The sequence below is a fragment of the Musca domestica genome, unplaced genomic scaffold, assembly GCF_030504385.1.
Source record: "Musca domestica strain aabys unplaced genomic scaffold, Musca_domestica.polishedcontigs.V.1.1 4, whole genome shotgun sequence".
Taxonomy (NCBI): domain Eukaryota; kingdom Metazoa; phylum Arthropoda; class Insecta; order Diptera; family Muscidae; genus Musca; species Musca domestica.
The window spans coordinates 12929320-12954449 of NW_026712328.1; the positions used below are offsets into that span (position 1 = coordinate 12929320).

At 36.5% G+C, this 25130-nt stretch overlaps 1 protein-coding gene across 3 annotated transcripts; it reads left to right on the plus strand.

Moving 5' to 3' along the window:
- Nucleotides 1-834: 834 nt before the first annotated feature.
- LOC101894400 (serine-rich adhesin for platelets) lies at nucleotides 835-18556 on the plus strand. 3 transcript variants are annotated; one of them, XM_005189204.4, is made up of 6 exons: nucleotides 835-1154; nucleotides 10411-11486; nucleotides 11550-14861; nucleotides 14924-15066; nucleotides 15144-16345; nucleotides 16420-18556. In XM_005189204.4, the coding sequence occupies exons 2-6, from the start codon at nucleotides 10566-10568 to the stop codon at nucleotides 17196-17198; spliced, it is 6357 nt and encodes a 2118-aa protein (XP_005189261.2). In that variant the 5' UTR covers nucleotides 835-1154; nucleotides 10411-10565; the 3' UTR covers nucleotides 17199-18556. The 3 variants fall into 3 exon arrangements, with proteins under 3 accessions (XP_005189261.2, XP_005189262.2, XP_011294873.2); XM_005189205.4 differs by having other exon boundaries at nucleotides 835-1150; XM_011296571.3 differs by having other exon boundaries at nucleotides 835-1068.
- Nucleotides 18557-25130: the final 6574 nt, after the last annotated feature.

A 25130-nucleotide genomic window follows, 5' to 3' on the forward strand; every position in this document is an offset into this window, starting at 1 on the left:
TTAAGGGGAGAATACAATTTAAACTAGAAATATTTAATTTTTTGTTTAAGCCATGGTAAAATGAAGGAGGTAAGTTCATGCAATTATATATTTACAATTTTTTCAAAATGATTCATTTGACAACCTCTCATTGACAAAATCGGCTGGCTTATTCAGCCAGTCAGAAAGGCGTTTTATGTATTCTCACCTTGTTAATGTCAAATTATAAAGGGAAACGACGGCAGAATTCGAGACTTAAGCCAGTCAAAAATCGTTTTATGTATTTTCACCTTCACACCTTAAGGGGAGAATACATAGACGTTTTTTATTAGCTTTAAGGTGGGAATACATAAAGCGCATATTAAGCTGGCTTAAGTGGACATTGTTCCATTTTGGCCTGTAATTTATACTTGTTTGACTTAAGCCATGGTAAAATTAAGAAGGTAAAGTCGTTTCAAATATACATGAACATTTTTGCATTTTCTGTAATTTACTTGTCAAATTTCTCGTCATATAAAGCATTTTCCATCTCTGGCTGGTATAATATAATTTATTTACAAGCCTTAATTTTGGCAATGAAATGTTGTCAAATGAATATTTTTGAAAAAAAAATGTAAACATATGATTACATGACTTAACCTTCTTCATTCTACCATGACTTAAGCCTTTAGTAATCTTAAAGTCTTGCAGGCTCTTTATGTATCTGCACCTTTAACTTGGCACTCTGGCAAAACGAAAAATGAAGCAATAATAACAGGGTGCAATATCAGAGCAATAATAACAGGGTGCTACTTCACTATCGAAACGCCGTCAAAAGTTTTACTGCCGGCTTGAATACAGACTAACTCTGTAGTCTGAACCAGACGACGAATTCATTGTCGTAATTTTCCATTTTCTAAAGTGAAAAATTTTAAATAGAGAAAAAGTCTTCAAAATGGTTAAAAAATAATATTTAACAGTGTAAAAAGAATAAAGAAATAAACAATCTTTAATATGTGCATGAACTTGCAATGGATTTCCGTGCAATAAAGTGTATAAACTGCAAGTGAAAATTCTTTTGTGTGGCCTCGTCTTGTATCAATCACAAAGGTGGATATATCTACTGCCATTGTATTGTTGTTTTCATAATTATACATTTTGTATGTGGAAGAGAAGTTGGAAGGTGGCATAGGTAGGTAGGTGTACAACGAAAAGTGTTCAACTAGAAATATGGGTACAAATGGTAGAGAACTAAGTGATAAAAAAGAAATTGGATAAAATGACGAATTCAATATATTAACGAAATATGCAGAGCTTTGTGTATAAAAATTGAAGAATGAAATGGAATTATCTGAGGCAGCAATGTAGGATGAACAGATAATGTCATAAAATATGAGGGTAAAAGGCACCATCACCCGCTTGTGTAGAGGCTTGGAAAAGTTTTCACTAGTAATTTGCGGCTATAAGCACGGATTTATTTGAAATTACATCAGGATATTGAAAAACTTTAATTTTTGCTTCTATTGGAAAAAATAGACTAATTTGAAAATGCACATGGAAAGGTGCAGTACAATGCAACAGTATTTAGTTATATTGTAATATCAGTTTGCTTTTATTGTGATATTTTGGGTAGGACCCGTGTACCCGGATATTGGACCCATAATCCGGATATAAGACCTAGCGTAGATTCGGTTCTATGCAAACAATTTGTGGCTTAACTCTAGTTTAGTAAAAACTCTTCAAATTTTTTTCAGTGGTAGGTATTTTAACCATGATCTCGGGAAACTATTTTTTTCTTGGGGGACGAACCTGGGACCCCAGATTTTTGACCCGAAAGTCCGGGTTCAAGACCCCGACTAGACCCGGATCCACCTACCCGATATAGACAATGTGGGTATCGTTGGAAAGCTTATGAAAATACCTATCCGACAAGTGGTCACATGATGGGGTAAGATGTTACGGTTCGGAAGTTATAGTCAAATTATCGATTTTTTGGACCCGGATTTTTTATAAAACCCCCAAAAAGTCAAAAAAGGGTCCATTATGGGGGACAACAAAATTGATGCCAAATTATAGCTGACACTTCTACCTTTCCAAAATGCTACAATTTGTGCTAATAACTTTACTGAGTCCTGAGATATGGGTCTTTCCATCCGCATAACCCGATTCTAACCACTTCATTAAAACTATGTTTTCAATAAAAAGGTATATTTTGCGTAAGCATGAAGTTCAGAAATCTTTGGTTCGCGTTAGCCGGTGTAGGACATACCCAGAGGAGAAAATCTCAAGCCCCGGCCGAAGGCCGGCTACTTACAAAAGGTATCCAATTTAGAAAACTTTGGTTCGCGTTAGCCGGTGTGGGACATACCCAGAGGAGAAAATCTCAAGCCCCGGCCGAAGGCCGGCTATTTACAAAAAGTGTCAAATTTAGAAAACTTTGGTTCGCGTTAGCCGGTGTGGGACATATCCAGAGGAGAAAATCTCAAGTTCCGGCCGAAGGCCGGCTATTTACAAAAAGTGTAAAATATAGAAATCTTTGGTGCGCGTTAGCCGGTGTAGGACATACCCAGAGGAGAAAATCTCAAGCCCCGGCCGAAGGCCGGCTACTTACAAAAGGTATCCAATTTAGAAAACTTTGGTTCGCGTTAGCCGGTGTAGGACATACCCAGAGGAGAAAATCTCAAGCCCCGGCCGAAGGCCGGCTATTTACAAAAAGTGCCGAAATTATGAACCTTTTGTTCGCGTTAGCCGGTGTCGGACATACCCATAGGTGAAAATCTCAAGCCCCGGCCGAAGGCCGGCTATTTAAAGTTCCAAATTTAGAAAACTTTTGCTATTCCGACGACTGCTACGCGAAATAAACACTTTTTTTTATTGAAAACATCATTTTAATGAACTGGTTAGAATCGCGTTATGCGGATGGAAAGACCCATATCTCTGGACCCGAAAAAGGTATTAGCACAAATTGTAGCATTTTGGAAAGGTCAGAGTGTCAGCTATAATTTGGAAACAATTTTGTTGACCCCCATAATGGGCCCTTTTTTGACTTTTTGGGGGTTTCATAAAAAATCCGGGTCCAAAAAATCGATAATTTGACTATAACTTCCGAACCATGCCAACTTACCCCTTCATGTGACCACTTGTTGGATAGGTATTTCCATAAGCTTTCAATCGATACCCATATTGTCTATATCGGGTAAGTGGATCCAGGTCCAGGCGGGGTCTTGATCCCGGACTTTCGGGTCAAAAATCTGGGGTCCCGGGTCCGTCCCCCAAGAAAAAAATAGTTTCCCGGGATCAGGGTAAAAATACCTACCTCTGGAAAAAATTTCGAAAAAATCTAAGAGTTTTTACTAAACTAGAGTTGTTCCCAATTTGTCCATCTTTATTAATTTTTGCGAAGTACTAAATGGTCTTAAATTGTGCACGGTCTTGTCAATTTTCCAATAAAATTTATTTTCATATCTTAAGTATTTACTTATAACGGGTGCAATTTATTCTATATCCAAAAAAGTCAATGTTTATTTATTTTTTCTTTTGGCTAAACATCTGAAGGACATGTGTATCGGATATTGAACCGAAAATCCGGATAAAATGCCCAGGGTAGATCCGATCCATTATAACGAGTGTAATTTAATTCCATTTCAATTTTGATAGTTGTTGTATAGCCATCGTTTCACGGTTTATAATAAAATATAATACAACAGCCAAAATAAATTTTTGAAAAATGGTCTGGCTTTATCCCTTTATTGTTGTTTTTATAAAAACAACGTTTGTTTATTAGTGGAGAACGATGGTAATGTTTACCAGGGGGTAAGGCAGGGAATACCTAGGTTTCGGAAAGAGCCACCAATCCTCATCAGTTCCCTTGTTTTTGTCTGGGATATTCTCCCCAGAAGTTATTTTAAAAATAACTTCTATGACAAAAAACATTTTTTTACCCAAGTGACGAGATCGTAAGCTCAATAGAAGAGGAACCAAAGAATTAAATAAAACTAAAATTCTCTTGGAAAGTCTTCTAAATCTTACAACCGCACTTATAAACATTTACATCTTTCTCCACTTGTTATGCTTTCGTTCAGCCTGAACGAAGTAGCATAACCATGTAAGTTGGTTTTGTCTGTTACAACAAAAACCCCTTCGTCGACCGTGCCTTGTCTATTAATAGAACAGTGTGGCTTGTTTGTTCGGGATACCGTAGTATTTTGTTGTTGCAAAATGGTCTGGCTTTATCCCTTTATTGTTGTTTTTATAAAAACAACGTTTGTTTATTAGTGGAGAACGATGGTAATGTTTACCAGGGGGTAAGGCAGGGAATACCTAGGTTTCGGAAAGAGCCACCAATCCTCATCAGTTCCCTTGTTTTTGTCTGGGATATTCTCCCCAGAAGTTATTTTAAAAATAACTTCTATGACAAAAAACATTTTTTTACCCAAGTGACGAGATCGTAAGCTCAATAGAAGAGGAACCAAAGAATTAAATAAAACTAAAATTCTCTTGGAAAGTCTTCTAAATCTTACAACCGCACTTATAAACATTTACATCTTTCTCCACTTGTTATGCTTTGTCATAGAAGTTATTTTTAAAATAACTTCTGGGGAGAATATCCCAGACAAAAACAAGGGAACTGATGAGGATTGGTGGCTCTTTCCGAAACCTAGGTATTCCCTGCCTTACCCCCTGGTAAACATTACCATCGTTCTCCACTAATAAACAAACGTTGTTTTTATAAAAACAACAATAAAGGGATAAAGCCAGACCATTTTGCAACAACAAAATACTACGGTATCCCGAACAAACAAGCCACACTGTTCTATTAATAGACAAGGCACGGTCGACGAAGGGGTTTTTGTTGTAACAGACAAAACCAACTTACATGGTTATGCTACTTCGTTCAGGCTGAACGAAAGCATAACAAGTGGAGAAAGATGTAAATGTTTATAAGTGCGGTTGTAAGATTTAGAAGACTTTCCAAGAGAATTTTAGTTTTATTTAATTCTTTGGTTCCTCTTCTATTGAGCTTACGATCTCGTCACTTGGGTAAAAAAATGTTTTTTGTCATAGAAGTTATTTTTAAAATAACTTCTGGGGAGAATATCCCAGACAAAAACAAGGGAACTGATGAGGATTGGTGGCTCTTTCCGAAACCTAGGTATTCCCTGCCTTACCCCCTGGTAAACATTACCATCGTTCTCCACTAATAAACAAACGTTGTTTTTATAAAAACAACAATAAAGGGATAAAGCCAGACCATTTTGCAACAACAAAATACTACGGTATCCCGAACAAACAAGCCACACTGTTCTATTTTTGAAAATGTTTAAAATTCTTTTAAACAATATTTGTTTTATAAATTCTTTAGTTAAACTGAATCTAAAGTTTTCAAATCTCGTAATTAATTTAAAGCCAATTCTATATGTACTTTGTACAAGGAGATAAGCTGAAGCTTCAAATTTCTTGTCATGAATTATATGTCAATTCGACTGCAAATGCGCAATCTAACTTTTTCCGAAATTATAGAAATACAAGTATATCGCGTCTTGCCTACTTTCTTGATCACCCTAGATGCAGCGAAAAGATACATTAAAAGGGGCGTCAATCATCCTATATTTATGTTTTATATTTGTTCGTGAATTTATGAAAGAACATTCAAATTTTCCATAAATTCATTAAAGTTCTCGGCAATTAGGGTAAAATATCTACCTCTGTAAAAATTTCAAAAAATCTGATAGTTTTTATAAACTAGAGTTTTTCCTATTTCTATGTACATTAGAGATTTAAGTATTTTCAGATGTTAACAGCATTTGAAGAATGGGGACTTGTCATAGTTGAGGTTTTAAGACGATTTTTAATCGGTTACGAACCCAAAGTTTAGCGCAAGTTTCGGTTATATAAGGCTTATGCCAAAAGAGAAAACGACATTGATACATTTTCGTAACTATCAGAGTACAATGACAATGCAGGCAAAACACAGCATATTTGACTCTACCGTAATACTAGTGTCAAATTCGAAATAACGTTTTGTAATTTAATTTCATTTTTTGTGATTGTTGCTTTTGCGACAACTATACATTGAGAGGACTAATGTAAAACATTAAAATTTTCATTTCATTTCAAGAATACTTGTTCTGCATTTTGAATTTAATTAGCCAAATTACAAAATTGAAATTAAAATAATTTATTGAAACTTTATTACAGATCGGTAAAAACAGTGTTACCCAAGATTCACAACAGAACATGCATGGTACAATTAAAAGGCAAGGTAAAGCTACCAGCTGATTATATTTTTTCTGAGTGTCCCCGACTTCTGCCAATTTTGTGTGTGTATTTATTGTTTTGAAAAATAAAAACAAAATATTTTCAAAATTAATTGCCGCATTAACGGTATTAACCAGATTTGCCATGGAATTGAAAGATTGAATACTCAGGATCATATTTATGAGAGAACATCCAGACATTTCATTCATCTTTCGCGCTATTTGACTCATTTTAAAAATGAACAAAAAAGATCATATGCATATAATTTTGGATAATTCTGAGAGGAAGCGGGCATAACCTCAGGGCTGTATTAATGTAATTTTACGAAGCTGTTCTACCTCCTTATTGTACCATGGGAACATGTATTTATATGAATTTACCCAAATACGCCGGGCGCGAGAGTTGCCCAAATACATCGGGTATATAAAATTTCAAAGTTAAACATTTTCAACATTGTCAATTTTCTGTGAGTTGAAAATATAAATGAATAATAGACAAGGCGACAGAACGTCTATCGGTTGGTTGAAATGGAATATTCAAAATAGAGATTGAATCATGGTACAATGAAGAGAAGGTAGGTCAACTTTGAAAAAATTGCAAGTATAGAGGTCTACTTGTTTGGCTTGTAATGTCAGAATTACTATCAAAACAATAAAAAACAAACAACTTGTTGCATTGATTTTGAATAAATAATTTAAAACCGCGAAAACTGAATGAATGGTCAAAATTTCTTTTCAATATCATGTTCTATATATCCTTTATGGTTTATTTCGCGACAAAAACTTTAGATTTTGTCGATGCATTCGTTGCAATAAGCATTTTGAAAACACCCGAATTTGAATATTTTCTGAACAATTTTTTATTATTGAAAAGAAGACACACACATAAGCAAATGAAGTTGACATATTAAGCCAGAAAAAATAAAATTTAAATCATATGTTAGTTCTGCCCTACCTTGAATTCATTGTACCATGAATTGAATGTACTTTTTTAACCATTTGTGAAAATTGGTTGATTTGAATAGAGTTACCGATTGATTATGATTTTTTTGTATCCATCGCAACTATGTTATAATTTTATTAAATATTGCCAAATTACAGGACTACATAATACCCAACGTGCCGTAGAAAAATTTCAACTTCCTTACTATGGTAAAATGATTAACACGAAAATATCCAAATACGCAAGGCATCCAAATAAAATTACAACAAAATTTTAATAATTGAAAAAAATCTTCTTTAAATTCCGTAAATCCATTAAAATTAACCAAAATTGAAAAAAATTTAAAAATATTAAATTTTGTTGTCAAAAAATAAAATAACAAATGAAGTAATAAAATTTAATACTGACGGAACGTATTAGTACATTTTTTGTCATGGTAGAATAATACAGGTAACAGCAAGTGTTGTTGTAGAACAATCGTAACAACAACCACATACAAATTTGTTTTTGTACGTAATACATGTGTCAGAGTTATGTATTCAAAAATGTTAACAAAAGAATTAATTTCAATTTCAATTAATTTTCAAATTTCAAAGCTGTTTTAGTTTTTCGAAGCTTTTCTACCTCCTTATTGTACCATACTACCAACTACTTACGTTGTAAAAACTGATAATATATAAATTCACCAATTCACCATTATTCATTTTTATTTTCAACACATAAAAAGGATACTGTTCAGTTGTCAATGTTGAAATTGTTCGTTTATAACATTTTGTATGTCCAAAGTATTTGGAATACTTTCATATAAATAAATGTGTTAGGTATTAGCTAGAATCCGGTCGTGGGCAGATCTATTTTTGTATAGTTGAATAAATCCTGATAATGTGGGTTAATTAGTTCCAAATAGGTAGCATAACTCGCTATAAAAATTATGAACATGGGTCCACCTTTTGGTATATCCCCACTAAAGAAACCTACAGTTTAGACATCTCAACATACCAAAATGGCTTGAGAATAATATTACAATAAACTTAAGAACATAAGCCTTAAGTTTGAAAAATTTTGGGAAAAGATTGAAAAATGGTTGTGTAACAAATACACAATAATCGCAATTGAACCCTTATGTATAGACTTATACTTGTAATTGTAGAATAAGCTTACGGCTTACTGTTTTGATGCATCCAGTCTGAAATGAGATAGAAATAAGGTATACCACAGATTCACAGATTAATATTAATCATTACTAGAACAGTAATGGCATGTTTGTTTGGGATACCGTAATATATTGTTGTTTCAAAGTAATCAGGCTTAATTACATTATTGATGTTTTTGTAAAAACAACGTTTGTTTATTTGCGGATAAAGATGGTAATGTTTACCGGGGGTAAGGCAGGGAATAACTAGGTTTCGGAAGAGGCACAAATCCTCATTAGTTCCTTTTTTAACTCCTATGAAGAAATAACCCAAGTGGCAAGATCATAAGCTCAATAGAGAGGAATCAAAGAATTATTTTAAACTAAGTAATATGATCTCGTCAGTTGGGTACAAAAAGTTTTGTCATAGGAGTTATTTTAAAATATTCATCATGACCTTAAAAATTTGGTCCTTAATTCACGTGATTTTGTTTTTTACCAAAAGAAAATCATTTTCAGCTGACAATTGTCACAAAAAATATAAACAAATAACAGATTTGAGAAAAGCTTGTGCAACAAAAGTATTTCTAAAGCATTGTTTAAAAATTGTTATCACAAACCATTTTTATAATATTATTTACAAGATGTATTGTATTTGGTAATGTATCTTCCCTCTGATCCACGTAAGTAAAAATGCTTGCGAAATGTTTCAGAACGATTTTCAGCGAGCGAAATCAAAACTTTCAACACAAAATTTTATTTTAAAATGTAAAACCACAGTGTTACCTAAAATTCGACGTAGCGCACACAAATATTCAGCTTCCCCACTATGGTAAATTGTATCATGCATAACTATACCCATATACCCCAGGTCCATAGCAATGAGCTATGTGTTAACAACCACTCCACTCGGTGACCTATTGGTCTATTGTGTTCATCCTAATTTATAGAAGATGGAAGAATAAAATAATGAAAGGGAAGGAAACGAATAGTGAAGAAGCGAGAATTTCAATATAGTAATAGAGAAGTTAGTAGGTTCGTATCCACGGTGTAATCAGTGTGTCGCCCTTCGCCATTTTAGTCTTCTTGCTAACTGAAGAATGACCGCTGGATCGGTTTCAGAGAGGGAGGACAAGACGGGCAGAATTTGTTTACCCAGTGGCTTCTGTCTCACTCCGATAAGAGTTGGGCAGTGGCAAAGTAAGTGCTCCACCGTCTCAGTTTCCTCCTCGTCCTGACAAAGCCTGCAGTATTCAGTATCGTCAGCCCCCCCCCCCCCCCCCCTCCCCTTTTGGAAGTCATGACCCTTATGTTGCAGTGTCATGTAATTAGGCCCACCAAGCTTCAATTCCGACTTCGTCATGGATATGATTTCCTTTCGGAGTTCACCGGCCAAATCTATTTGTAGACTTTACATCCCATTCCAGTTAGTCAGTTCTGTTGAAATCTCCCAAGGTAATGTTATGCAGTACTTGGAAGAAGTGTCATAAAGGTGGCTTCGCTGAGCTCTCAATCTCTAGATCTACTGACTCAGATCCGCGCCTGGCCAATTCACCAGCCAATCAATGCCAGATATGTTGCGGTGTCCAGGGACCCTACGGTTGTAAAAATTGATACTTTTTTAAATTCACCCAATTGTAATATTGTCACCCGACGTATTTGAATAACAGTCACATAAATGCATGTGTTTTACTTGGGTAGTTGAATACGTCGACCGGGTACGTTGAATTTTAGGTAACGCTGCAAAAGTTAACAAATGGTCTGTTCAAGAACTTTATGAATTTAAAAGTTTTCACTGCGATAACCGATTTCCCCTTATGATATCGAAGAAAATTGCAAAACTAGTAGATTCTTGCAGGTTCTGGAGCAGAGCAAAATTTGGCAGATAGATATATGATCTATTCCAGAACCTGCAAAAATGTACTTGTTTTGCAATTTTTTTTCGATATAAAGGAAAAATCGATTGTCGTAGATTGCAGTTCTATAACAGATTTTTTAACGACTAATAAGCGAAATTAGTACTGTTTAAACTAGTTCGAAAATTCCATCAATATACACATTTTGTGGTTTTCAATAATACATTAAATTTAATTCCATGTACTTTTAATGTTTTTTTGCAGATTGTTTGTCACTAGACATGAGTCGTTATGATTGACAATAGCTAATCAAATCGAGTAATATACGCAGGGATACAACAGTAGTACATCCTTGCTTAGATTTTTATACCTGAAAAAAACTTGAACAAGCACACATAACAAACATTCACTCTTTGAAAATGGGGGAGAACGTTCAATGTCCGGTATGCACTTTATACCTGCACGCAGGTATGAATCTCTCTGATCACTTGGAGACGCATCCGAAGGAGCAGGTGATAAGAGCATTAGTACAAATGACCATCTCCGGTGGCAGTGGAGGGGGTACAGCTGCATTGGCATCAGTGTTGAAGGGTACATGTAGCAACAGCGCCGAAAATAATAAATCTCCCAGTGAACAGGAGGAGAAATCTATCTCGTCAAATGATAAAATTATTGAATCAAATATAGCTAGCACCAGTAACAGCTGTAACGCAAGCATAAGTAGTTCAGCAAGTAATTGCTCGCTTTCAAACCAAAGCAATACAACAAGCCAAAATTCAAACAACGTTTTAAATTTTTCGAATACCAGCATTGCTGACAATAGTAGGAGTGAGTCGCAAACACCTTGTAAATCGGCGTTGAAGTTAGAAGAAGCACCTGTCGCGAGTAAAGATCAAAGTGGTAAGGAGGCCACAAGTGAAGTATACGTTCATTCACATCGGCCCTACACTAGCTCGTCAAATGATGTACCAGCTAATACAGATCCTAATTTCGGTATATTTGGTAATCCACGTTTTCAAAACCAACATCGTACTGTGGGAAGCCAGCAGCACCAACAAATGCCGCCCCCTCCAGCGCCCCAGGGACAACACGGAGAGATTCCACGCACAATTTTACCACCGCCTCCACCGATGCCTCAGAGTATGTCATCTCAGTCAATACAAACCGTATTTCAATCAATACAGGCCCAGCAGTTGTCAAATAGCCAACAACAACATCACAGTTCGCATGCTCGACAGCCCCATATTTACACCTCTCAACATCATCAGCACCCACCTCAACACCAGCAGGATATGAAAGTCATTTATGCCTCAGGTTTACCACCGCCACCACCACTCCAGGTAATATTTCACATTTAATTTTAAAATTCATGTTAAACAAAAAGATTTCTTTAAATTTTCCAGCTTTTCAGTAGTTACCAGCAACCATCTCAATTGCAACACCATCACCAAAAACCGCCACCAGCATATGGAACAGCCATTAGTCAAATCAGATCTCAGAACAAACACCAACTAAACGGCCAGTTTGCTGGACAGCATCATCACACATCCATTACTTCAAACGCAGATGCAATACTGCATCAACAACATCATTTGCATCAGCAGCAGGCAACACATCCCCATCATATTAGAATGCATGGCAACGTGGCGCATCAACTACATCCTATAGCCACAAAACATTTGTTTTCTAAAACAAATGACATTCCCCAAACAACATCTTCAACTCTCTCATCTCAAACTACATCGAGACAAAGTAGCAATGTTCACCAGCAACATCAACATGGAAAATATATTTTACCTTCGCTTCAACAACAACCAATTAGTGTAGAAAATTCAGCTCTATATAACAATTGTCCAACTGCAAACGACAGTCAAGAAAAAACGATAAAAGCATCAACGGCGAATGGAAGTGGTTCGGCTGCACATATTTCGCATTCAGCACAACCAAATGTAGGAATCAATCCGGCCGTAGCTTCAGCTTCAATGGCTGTTGTTACAGCTTCGACATTGAATCGTCCCACTAATTCGCCATTTGCAGCATTATTAGCGGCAGCATCGCCTTCCGCAGCATCATCTGTATTAAGATATGCTGAATCTCCGGTAGCACATTACTTGGAAAGGGATAACGGCGACTTTATTGTACAGGAAACACCTAAACATATTGTAGAATGTGTTGAAAAAGATAACGGAGAGTTTTCTGTAATTGAACGCATCTACCAATCCCCACCTAGCGTTTTACATATTCATGACGATGCAGATGATGACGAAGAAGACGATGATAAAACTGGAAGTTCGGCAAATGGAAATAACACCCCTACCTGTACTAATGAGGTTATTGTTAAGGATTCAAAAGAAGAAGCCAAGGATGCTAATATTAAGCATCCGAAAAAGAAAATCTCATCCCAATCGACCAAGAATGACAACAATTCCCAAACGGCAAATACAAATAAAATGTCAATTGACTCTAAGGCTCAGAGTAGAAAATTAAAGCACTTCGAAAGTTCAACGTCATCAGATAATGAGGTTGAAGATTTCGTTAGTATTTCGAGCGATAGTGACGAGGAGGAGTTTATTTCACACGAAAGAAATGGTCAGACGAACAAAAATACCACCGAAAAGATAAAGAAAAATCAATCAGATCAAACTCTGCCTCCAACACCATCAACATCAGCATCTGCACCAAGGTTACAACATCCATCTCCCACGAACTTAGAGACACATTCGGCTACCGCTGTGTCCACGTCAAATGCATCAAATAGTACATCAACAGTTCACCAAAACAGCAACACGACTCGCAAAAAATCGTCGAAAAATACAATTACCGTTTTAAGTGATGTACAACTGAACTTGAATGAATATTTAGATTTGGTTGGAAATATAATAGCCTCCAGCAAAGTTGCCGCACAGCGCAGAACTTTAACGGCAATTGCGCCAATACCGTTGGTGAAAATTGAAAAGGAAGAGCCAATGGACGATTACGCAACGACGCCGGCTGATACTGCAGAACAACACACACTACCACCTACACCATTAAAGGCCAACAAACAAGAGACTGAAGAATTAACTGATAATCCTAGCTGTAGTAGTACTAATAATAAAAGCAGTAAAATAAGCTTAACAGATCAAACAGTACTGGAAAAGGACGAGAAAAAACCTCAGATTTTAGAGAATAATTCAGATAGTAGTAAAATAATATCGTCATTAATACCAAACTCCAGTCAAGTCACCAGTGTTATACGTATGGCAACCACTAGTCTACAACAATCACAACAACAACAACAACAACAAAATTCACAGCAATCCATAGTTAGATCAAATGAAAACACTTCAGATAGCAATGAGAGTAAAACTGAGGCGGAAGATCTATCCCAACATCAGCGGAATTTGCCTGTTACTGGACAGAACAAAACCACCTCATTAGGGTTACCAACATTGGGACGCAAAGGCCCTAAGAAACTCGTTATTAAGCCAAAATCTTCCAAGACTTCATCTAACGATTTTCACTTTGATGACCAACAACCATCGACATCTGCCAAAGCTTTAGAAGAATACAATAAATTATCGCTGCGAACTCAAGAAAAATCTGTCAACGAGCCAGAAGTTCAGGTTAAAAATGAACCCCTAACTTCCATAGCATTTGAAAGTAATCAGTATACTCAACCAACTGGTTACAGCAGTATTTTGGAACAGCAGCTGACTTCGAAAGAGCCTATTATGCTGTGCAAGGAGGAAAAGCCGTGTATCCAGGAAACAAATGTTCCTACCGATGTAAAAGATATGAAAGTTGAAAATAATGTGAATGAGGATGCACGGGTCTTATATGATTTTGCAACTTCAAAAAAAGGACAAGCTAGTTCGAAACCGTCAACATTTCCGTCACCATCATCTTTATTTTCCAAAAATCAGACAGTAAATCAAAAGGATAAGGAGAATGTTTCGGAATCCAAGGTTTGTAATTTACATTCGACAAATGAGGCACAGTTGGTACACTCATCACATCTGGAAGCAACAAGTAAAAACGGAGAGGTGCAGAATAAAGCTTCGACAGCTTCTTCAAGCGATAATAACGATTGCTCTGAAATATTTCCTGATTTTCCGTTTAACTATCTCAATAACAATAACAATAGCCATATCAGCACTAACGACCAAACAGTGGATGTTAAGAATTCGACACGGCAAATGGGTACACTTTACTGCAATTCCGCTACTAGTAACAATACAGGAAGTTCATCTATGATATTAGATGATTCAATGTCTAGCAAAAATTATTCAGATTACAACCAAAACCAGCAGCAGCCAATGGAAACAAACCTGGAAAATCAATGGTTCAATAACTACCAGGCGACAACAGAAGCAGGTGTTGTTCCTTCATCAAATCAATCAAATTCGAATGTACATTTACATATGTCTGCTGCTGAATGCAATTCTGCAACAGACGCAAACGAAGTTGGTAAATATTTGGATTTGGACGAATGTAAGAGGGAAAGAAATGTCGAGTCTGTGGCAGAGCCTACTGATGGATGTGGGAAGACCGTTGAACCGCCTCCTCCGCCCCCATCTTCATCGACATCCTGTTCATTTACTGAAAATAGCATGGCGGGCATTTGCTCAACTGCCGGCACTTTAAATATACGTACTGATGAAAAAATGCCTGCTAAAGGCGAGATTTCTGAACAGGAAAGCAATTGTGACATAGATAATTCCTGGAGTCAACCGGTAAATAAACAATTTCATTGTATCATTAGGCACTATCTTCACAACTTATTTTGTTTTCACAGATTTACGGAGACATTTCCGCCCGATTCTTTAAAACCACTTTTCCCGGGATATTTCAACAGGATAATGGCTGGAACCACGAAGAATATTTTGCTGTTCAGGATTTAAGTGCTTCAACGACGTCTCAAACAGATAGGACGAAAAGGTTGTTTCGTAACCCCATTACTTATATTTATTTTTAATAACACATCTCTTCCAACATATATTACATTTTATTTCCAGTTTCGATTTTCGCCTTCCACCGGATGATGGTACAGTCGTAGCAGACAACAGTGCGAGCAGCGGATTGACAATGTTCTCTCAAAATTCCAATGATAATTGCAATATTGATGTAATGCCCTCTACGTCGGCCAAAGTTAGAAAACGGCGAAAACGAAGCTCTCAAGATGGCAAAGCGTCTGCATCTGGTATAAGGCGAGTGCAACCGACGTCAACTATTACTTCGCAGCAGCTAATGGAAGGACAAGGGGAAATGCAGGCCATTGACTATAATTTCCAACAGGAACATTTACCCAGTACATCGTCAGCGCTCTTGGCTGGTCCACCGAACGCCGAAGCAATCGAAATAACCCCTTCTTCATCTAGTGGATCACAACAACAGAGAATACGTACTAAAATTTATGAGTGTAGCCACTGCAATGCCAAATATTCGAAACTCAAAGATCGTAATGCTCATTTAGTGGATTCCCACAATTATGTTCGTCAAAATAGACGTCTTGTGTGTCTCACAAATGGAATGGCTGTGTCTATGTCAGATCATGCTGCCACCGCTACGACTAGTAGAGGGGCCAATGTATTATTGGCATCCTCAGATTTAAATGCAGATGGGGATTTCAAGCAGGGCATCGTTAAGATAGAAAATGAAAATGCCCACCGTGATGTGTCTGGTTTTGAACATATCAGTGCCGATTTGAACGCAAAAACCGAATTTGTTGAGGACGACAAAAACAATTTGTCTCTGGTACCATTAACAGCTTCTTCTTCAGCCTCCGATCAGTTGGGCGTAGATACAAAACAAGCTTCAAATTTTAAACCCTTGTCCGTTACCACAGCCTCGAACAAATTGACGACACTCTATCGGATGTTGGTTACATACAACATGACCACGCTAAAGCAAAGTCAAAGATTATCTGAGTTTGATGAAACTCTGATTAAATCCTCCATATTCTTTTGTTATGTTTGTCGTGAAAATTTTAATTCTGTGAAGTTGTACGATGCTCATTTAACTGAACATCCAGCTGAGTGCTTTACGTGTGGGAAAAAATTCCAAAGGTGGAAGAACTTCTCATTGCATTTAAAACGTCATCTTGGATGGAAAGAATTTGGTTGCACGGTTTGTGATAAAAAGTTTGTGGTGCGCAGCGCCTTAGTCGAACATATGCGAATGCACTCCGGTCTATCGCCATTAAAATGCAAAATATGTGGTGAGTTCGGATTAAATAGTTTTTTTAATATATTGCCACTAAATTTTAATCTGCATCTTTTGTCTTTTCCCCAGGTAAGCACTTCAAACGCTACTCTAATCTTACCCAGCATCGTAAACGTCACACTAAACAAGTAGTGCGTCGAAAGGAATACGTGTGCTATTGCGGCGAAGTATTGCCCTCAAAAGCACGATTTTTGTGGCACAAGGAAACACATGACTCTAAACCTAAATGTTGTCCTCATTGCTGTGACCGTTTCGTACATGTGAATTCGCTCCGGCGTCATATACGTCTCGCTCATTCGGATAAATTCGATTATACTGAACCTATGGAGTGTCCTATCTGTAAACAAATTTTCGCCAAGGCATCTATGAAGGCTCATATGGCTACCCACTCCACTGAGACCCAATATGACTGTGCGATTTGTAATAAATCATTTTCAACCAAATGGAACCTAAAGATTCATTCTTGGGTACATGCCAATCGTACCGCCAAACCGTTTAAATGTGAACACTGCCCCAAAGCGTTTGTACGCGAGGTTGACTTCAAGAACCATATGAACTCACATAAACAAATCAAGCCATACACGTGCGAAGTTTGCGGGTGCAAGTTTATCCGCAAATACAATTATATGCGTCACAGACGAGAACATCATGGCAATAAAAAATACACCTGTGATCTGTGCAAGAAATCTTTTCATCGTCACTACTACCTGATAGAGCACAGGCGAATTCATACTGGAGAAAGGCCGTTCCAATGTACGATTTGTGGCAAAAGTTCGACAACAAAAACCAATCACAATAAACATCTTAAAATACATCATTCACGGGATCCGTTTACGGTAGAAGTCTAAACCACCGTTATTGTGTGCCGGCCACGTGTGTGTGCGTTCTTTTTTTAATTTTTCCCTTTTAGAAATCGGAGCTAAGAAAAATTATATTTAGGGCTAACGTACGATGATATAACATTTTCAAATGGAATAGTGATGATGTTCATCGTGCATGTGTATGTTAGTTGAGTTCTTGTATATTACTAGTAGCACATTACACATCTTAAAGTATTAATTATATATTAGCAAAATCCATCATAAATACAATTCATTTCTTTTTTTACATAGTCTGTTGCAAACATTGTGGAGGTCTAAAAATTAAATTAAATTACACATTGGTTGAAGCAAAATCTATGTGCTGGTAACATCTGCTAAGGCGATTGATCGGTCAATTAAAATAGAGGATAACTACAATATCTACACCGAACCGAGATAAATATTTTCTTCAACTTATATTTTTTGTAATTACTTATTTTATATGTCTTTGGCATTCATACAACTTGTATAATGCGACATTCCATCATATTTGAAGCTTTGGATCATAATGAAATGTATTTAAAACTGTACAAGTCCCACTTTAAACAAATTAATCGCTGCCGTAATATTTGGCAAAAACATTTCTATATTTTACCTCTTTTTTCCAATGAAGACAGCATTAATAGTGAAAGAATGGGGAAGGGGTTTTTGTGGTTCGATGGACACAGAATTTGCTAAAAAACACACTATTTGTCCCAATGCGAGTGCAATATTTGTAATTTAATAAATATGAGTTTACGAAGCGAGTTTTGATTTAACTTTACCATGATGGTCCTAGAAAATTTCTTTTTAGTAAAATTCATTTTATCATGAAAAAAAAAACGAAACAAAAAATTATATTATATTTTTTTTAGTTTTAAACCCAAAAATACAACTAGAAGTACATTATTTTATAATTAGCAGTAAATTGTTATTGCGTTGATTGCAATTCAATACTTCATAATTTTTCTTGTATTCATTTTTAGTTTTTTGGTTGTACATTTACGAAAAATTCGTTATACGTATTTTTAAACATTAAAATTAACAAAACGAACATTTAATTAGTTTAGATTAATTGATGAGTTGGCATAGGAAACCATTATGACATAAAACAGTTTAAAAGAATACCATACATTATAAACCTTACAACTAACAAACCGATAAATGAGAATATTAACTAGAATTTATGAACAGTGGACAACATGTAAAATTAATAGCATTCAATTAAATTACGATTTCTATTATTAAATCACCAATTTATCAAGACCTATTGAAAAAATGAAACATCATAAATTTAAATGAAATATAATTACAATCAATTCACTCTAATTAATAAATATAACAAACTTTCAAATTTAAACGTATAATATATGTGAATGTGTGTGTTATTTAATGTCATTTTATGTATTTCCAAGGTACGATAACAAGAGTTATTGTAGAGCCAGCATCTGATTTCAAATTTTTCCTAGTGAACACGAAAATTAATTACAACTGAATATCAATTCAAGCGGCTTTGCCATGAGTTGGACAATTAAACAATTTTGAGTGCATTTCTACGGCTGAAGCTTGGTGCGTAGGCGTGTGAAAAGACTGGGTTTTTTGGAAATTCGAACTAAAAGGGTACTAAGTACTAAAAATTGAACACTTTGCATCGGACAAACGGAATGAGGTAGAAGTCTGATGGAGGGCGAGAGATTCAAAATTTAAGGTTACGAAAAGATCCTTCTAAATGGTACCATTAGGTATTATGTGAACAGAAAGAGCTAAAAAGGAAATTAGGTATAAGAATCAATGTTGAAAAGTAAGTTTGATATATGAAAGAGGTTTTAGAAATTTACACTAAATGGTACTAAATTTGGGACAGTTAGGTTTAGGGTAAATGGAAGAAGCCGGAATCTCGAAGTTTTGAAGTTGGGATCCCTGCAGGTTGTAGGTTTGAGAATTTAAGTTGGTCTTGGAAATATGTACGAACATTACTAAATGGTACTAAATTTGGTAATTTTGTATTAGGGTCGCTGTTCATGCTTAGCCTTGACATATGGTGGTGGTTTTGGAAGTGTGTAATATAATCGATGAAAAGTAGCAAATGGTACTAAAATTTGGTTTTGATTGAACATAGATAGGGATAAAGACACAATTCTGAAATTTGACATTTACGACGACTTGAACATGCTGTCGAATATACCCAAGGATTTAGGGGTAGTTAGTGGCCGGAAATATGTACCGCTCTACCTGCACATTCAGCTGTCTTCTTATCTCCGCAGTCCATGTGGTAAATATTGTGGTCGTTAATATTCCTCGCATGGAAGAAGGCGGTAATCTCCGCGAGATAGTTGTTCACCCTAATATATGGGATCAACGACAGGACCCGACGCTTGATCGTGCAGCCATCCGCATAAGTTACGATCTCGATGCCGTCTGGAGGTCGCGAAATTCCGGAAAGGTAGAGTTAACACAGTTCTGGAGATATCATCCACCTTGGCGAACTCTCTGTTTCATTCTACGAGTCTAGACTTCTTGATTCGGAATTCTACGCACGCATATAGTTGACTGGTACTGTGTTGTGGACGAATACCATGTTCATGGGTAGCAACTGGGCAACTCCTCCGTTGCTGGGGAGGAGTAAAGCCTCGAGAGACTTAGCTACTGGCGACAAAATCGAAATTGACCTGCATGATTCGCCTTTGCTGACATTCTTGCTGGCTTCAGTAGCCCAATTTCCCGAATTCGGGAACTATGTGGATGGCTAACGACAGGTGCATCCAGCTACTTCTACATTACCATTGATATTCCCTCTTGGCCCAACGCTTTGGATAACTTAGCGTAAACTCACTCATGGTAAACTGTGGTGGTACCTTCTCGGTCTGAAGAGATCTTATACGGCGCACAGTAGGGTGAGATGCCCAAAAACGAAGATTAATTCAGGGAAGCATTCTATCGCTCTGAAATTTTGCTCAGACATTCATATTACCTCTAATAAGTTTGGCATTAAAAATGGGACATAAAGGTCCACGTTTCGATGAGGCCCCCATATAACGTTACTTCCTGATTTTTGGTATTTTGAAGGTTTCGGCCACAATTTCACACCCAATCATGAGTATCTTAACATTTTGAGTTCAGAGAGGACAAAAGCACTCCCTGCTTAATTTTGTGTAGATAAATCCACTATTAGTATTGACCATATATAACGGAGCTTCCAAATTTTAGATATTGACCATATATAACGGCACTTCCAAATTTTAGGTATTTCCTAATATTAGGTATTTTGAGGGTTTCAGACGGAGTTTTTTTAAACTTATTATTTGGTATTTTGTTTCCCAATGAAATTGACCAAAAAACCAAAATTTGGGTAAAGCCAGAAAAATAATTTATCCTTTGTAAAACCTTCTTAAATCCGAAGACAAAAAGACTACATATTTTTATGAGAAAGGAATAATTATAAAAAAAATATGTATACAAAATTGGCTGGTAATTCCGATCTGAAATAGAAAAATCATCCTCCCCTAAATCTCTCTCATTGTCTTAAACTGAATCATCAGTTGAAATTGAGGGTGAGCCAAGTAACCTCACCACTAACTTTTTAAAGAGACTGGAATATTTATATATAGTTTGGAATTCCAGTTAATAACAGTATAAAAACGCAAGAGAAACTTATTTAATAAAGAGCAAAAAAAAAAAAAACAAATAAAACAGAGAACTAGATGAAAGTACATTCCCCGCAGAATCAGTTGACTATTTTCACCATTTTTTAAATTAATCAAAAACGGCAAAAACGGCACGAGTTTGTTGTTGTTGATTATGAAAGATGACTCCATACTAAAATAAAAAATTAAAATTTTAAGACCTTCTCGATATTATTTTTTTAAAACTCCATATACTTTTCAGATATGGCGAAATTATGGTAATATTTTAAATTAATTTTTAAAATATTTTGACATCATTATTTTTAAAACATTTTTATTCAGAAACACTGATAACAACCTGTATTCGATGTTTCAATTTTAAAATGATCACTTTTGATGAAAAAAAAAAAAAAAAAAACTAAATTATTGCACATCAAAAAACCAAGGATAATTTTTTTCCTTCTTCTTGGGAAAAATGAAATATTTTTTAACTTTGCCACTTTGTAATTAGAAAACTAAACAAGGTATGACTTTAAAATTTTTGGCACAGATATAGAATTTAGTGTTCTATAATAGTTTAAAAACATTTATTCCAAAAGACGAATTAATCTCCGTGTTTTGTGATTTGACCCCTCTGTGCGACGTAGTACTCTTTGCGCACCTCTTCGGATTAGTGTCTGCTATTCTCTTTCTTTCCAGCGTTCGAGAGTGACTTAAACGTTACCCACAGTTTACTAATATCGGTTCCAATATTGCAACACTTGAGATGGTCTAGCCACTTTTTCTGCTTTTTCTTTTGTACCAACCTGATGACTTCCACTGTCAGTTCAGTGACTCTGGGATCAGTAGGATTTGTACGCCGGACCACATCACGCTCATTCGCTAGTCCCGCTGCCTCTGCTGGGAAATTTGTTCTTATCACGGGTATTTGACAGCAGACATATATCAAGCAGCTGTAGCTTTGGTGATGTCCCGGAAAATCCTCTCCGCTACCCGAACAAACAGAAGGGTTGGGCAGTTATCTGAAGCGAAGGATGACGAACTCTCGGAATTCCGGCCAGTGAGCTTTCCCATTGTTAAGGAAAATGTGGCGTTCAGAGATTACGAAATCAGGCGATCTGCTGATAAGACGACTATCGGAAGATTGTTTCAGCCAAGGGAAATGACGGGTTGCCAAGTCACGTCATTTATAACAAAATGGCTAAATTTGCCGAACTGTGACAATCCCCTCTTATTCGGGTGGGTAGCATTCTCGTTTGTCGTGCAAAATGTGGAGCAGTCGATCTGCTTTGCTAACGCTGATCCCCTCTGGTCGTTGCCTAGGACGAAATGCCACAACTCATGGTGGACATTGAAATTCCCTAGTACCAGGCGGTTATTGCCTTCCAAAAGCGCGCTTATGTTAGGCAAATAACGTGATTCATCGCTATTAACCGGTGGTTACCTGCACCGCAGTGATCAAGATATTCCTCCGATTCATAAACAACGCTATCTCATCAATGTTACCTCCGTTGCAATTGAATGATGCATCATCCGAAATTTGAACCGCAACATGTGGCGTTATGTGCTGCGGTAAAGGTTGCTGTACAGGAGACTGCGGGGGAGTGACGACGACTTGGAAGTTGACGACGAAGACACGGACTCGTTGGGACTAAATTGTTGCAGCACGATACAACCTAGTCCCTATCGCTACAATCTTGCAACCGGTTAGACCGGAGCAGTTCTTAAAATGCACCCATCCTCTGCATCCATTACATCGCAGCGGAACTGATCCATGATTGATTATGTTTTGACAAACCGTACAGGGTCCAGGAGTTTCATCAATCTCGGCACGGACCAAAAGAATCCGGGATCTGCTTCTACAAAACAGAAAATCAACCAACACGAACATGTAAAAGCTGAGATGGTAGCCGCTGGCCGAAACTTTGATGTTATTTCGGATCAATCCGGTGTTGTGGAACCCCCTACTGTGTGAGTGTTAGATAACTGTTGGTATATGGGGATGACAATTAGAGGTGGGTTTGGAAATGCGTACTATAGTTGATCGAAAATTGAGCTTAACTTTTTATTGGGTGAAGGGATAAAGCTGATTATTCTGGACATCCGTACTAAATGTTACTAAATTTAGTATGAGGTGAAGGGGTAGGGCTGGAATCCTCAAATTTGATATTTAAGTCACTGTTGTTGCATCTAGGGTCTACTCATGGAGACGTTGAAATAGCCTATGTGAGCCCATTGTGCAATGGTTTTACTAATATCCTCCTCGGCAAACTTCAAAATGAAAGATTTTAAAGAATCTTTGATGTAAAAGGTAAACGTTTTTTAAAGTCTTTTCGAAAAACGAAAAACTAATAAAACCTTGAAAATGTGAAAATTTGGTACAATGTATGAGGTTTGATTACAATTGTAAACAAAATTAAAAAAGTTAGCAAGCACGTCAAAGGAAATGGGTTATAAAAACAAATCTGGTTTCAAATATGTCAGTGTTTGCAAAATTGGAGGCTGCGCCTGTGTGTTGCAACGGTCCTTATTCTCTTGCAAAGAAAAATGTAAAAACTCGGTATACAGGTTGAGAAGAAAAAAAATGCAAGCAACTTCAGACTTCTGTCATTTCTAAGCCACTCGTCCGATATCTGTTAATATTATTCCAGTGACAGTTCATTATATTGTTTACAAACGTACAAAAGCAAATTCCAAAAAGTGCAAGAACTTACACCGCAACAGAAAGAAAATAGACTCAAAAAAGTTAAAGAGTTGATTCGCTTGGCCGAAAGTGGTGAACTGCCGAATTTGGGTTTCTCCGATGAGAAAACATGTTCAGCAGTTTGTAAACACACTTGCCAAAGAAGTAATCTGAAAATGTGCACCTTCCGTTGGCCACCAAAACTCAAGCGCCGGCCATGGTGATGGTGTGGGCCGCCATAACAGCCGATGGTCGCTCTCCGCTCGTATTAATCGATCGTTGGCATCAGAATAAATGCCTAATATTATGGCGAATATATTCTGGAGGGTGCATTAAAGTCTTGGTCACGCAAACATTATGGCCGCAGAACTTGGACATTCCAACAGGACTCAGCACCATCGCACTCAGCACGCGCCATCCAAGAATGGTTACAAAATGAGGTTACTCGCTTCATTTCCAGTGCACAATGTCCACCAAAATCTCCGGATACAAATCCGTTGGACTATTGTGTCTGGAGTATTTTGGAAGGCTAGGTTGACACTAAAAAATACCAAAGTGTCGATCACCCCAAGCAAGCACTTCGCAGGGAATGGGCCAAAATACCGCAGAGCAACATTGGGGCAGCGTGTGACGGTTTCATTGGCCGTTTGAAGGCCATGATTCGTGCCAAAGGTGACCAATTCGAACAAATCTAAACTTATTTTAAAATTTGATGCCATTTCCGACATGTTTTGCTTTCATTCAATAAAAAAATGTAAAAATTATGGCGTTTGACTCTGTTGCAGTTTTTATAGCTCAGCCTGTATATTCTACTTACAATTGCCGGCATACGTTACTGTTGCTGCTGATAGTTAATATTTACTTAATTATATTTGGCGGAATAGCCATAATTTTATTTGTAGGGTATAATGTGAGTTACTATTTATACTCTGTTTTGTGAGTAATAAAATAGTTCTCTCTTATTTTTAGCTCGTTTCTGCTACACTTTTTCACTGCTCTACTAGACTATTGTTTAGTTGGTGATGGTGAATCGAGGTGTAGGGTTCGAGCTTCTCGTGAATTATTAAGATAAATTATTAGGTTTAATATGTTATTTGTTAAGTTTGAATTAATCATTGAATTTGTATTATGTTAGGGTATTGTAGATAGATAATATAAGTTATGGGCCCTGTGGGCTTATTTATATTTCTTTGTAAGGTAAATAAATGAAATGAAATGAATAGCTGATGAGATCCGCAGTCTTAATGCCAAGTTTCATGGCTTCATCTCAAACAATCAAACTGAACAGAACTCAATTAAATCAGCATTAAACGATATATACAGGCATGCCACAGGAACGAATTCGGCACGAAAGTGATTTTAATTTCGTATTTAGGTTTTTCAGAAAATGTAAATCGCAACATTTCTTCGATTTGAAACCACTTTTGTTTTTGCAAGTGAAATTTTATTTTTATGGAAACTTGTGACTTTAAAACACTCTCAAAATACTTTTAAGTAATAAAAATATTGTGTTAGTGACAAATACACATTTATCTTTTTATTTTTATTTAAAATTTTAATGGTCACTCAATTGACGTAGCCAACAAAGTGTTGCCACATCATTTTTTTCTTGAAAACCACTTTTTTCTTCAAACA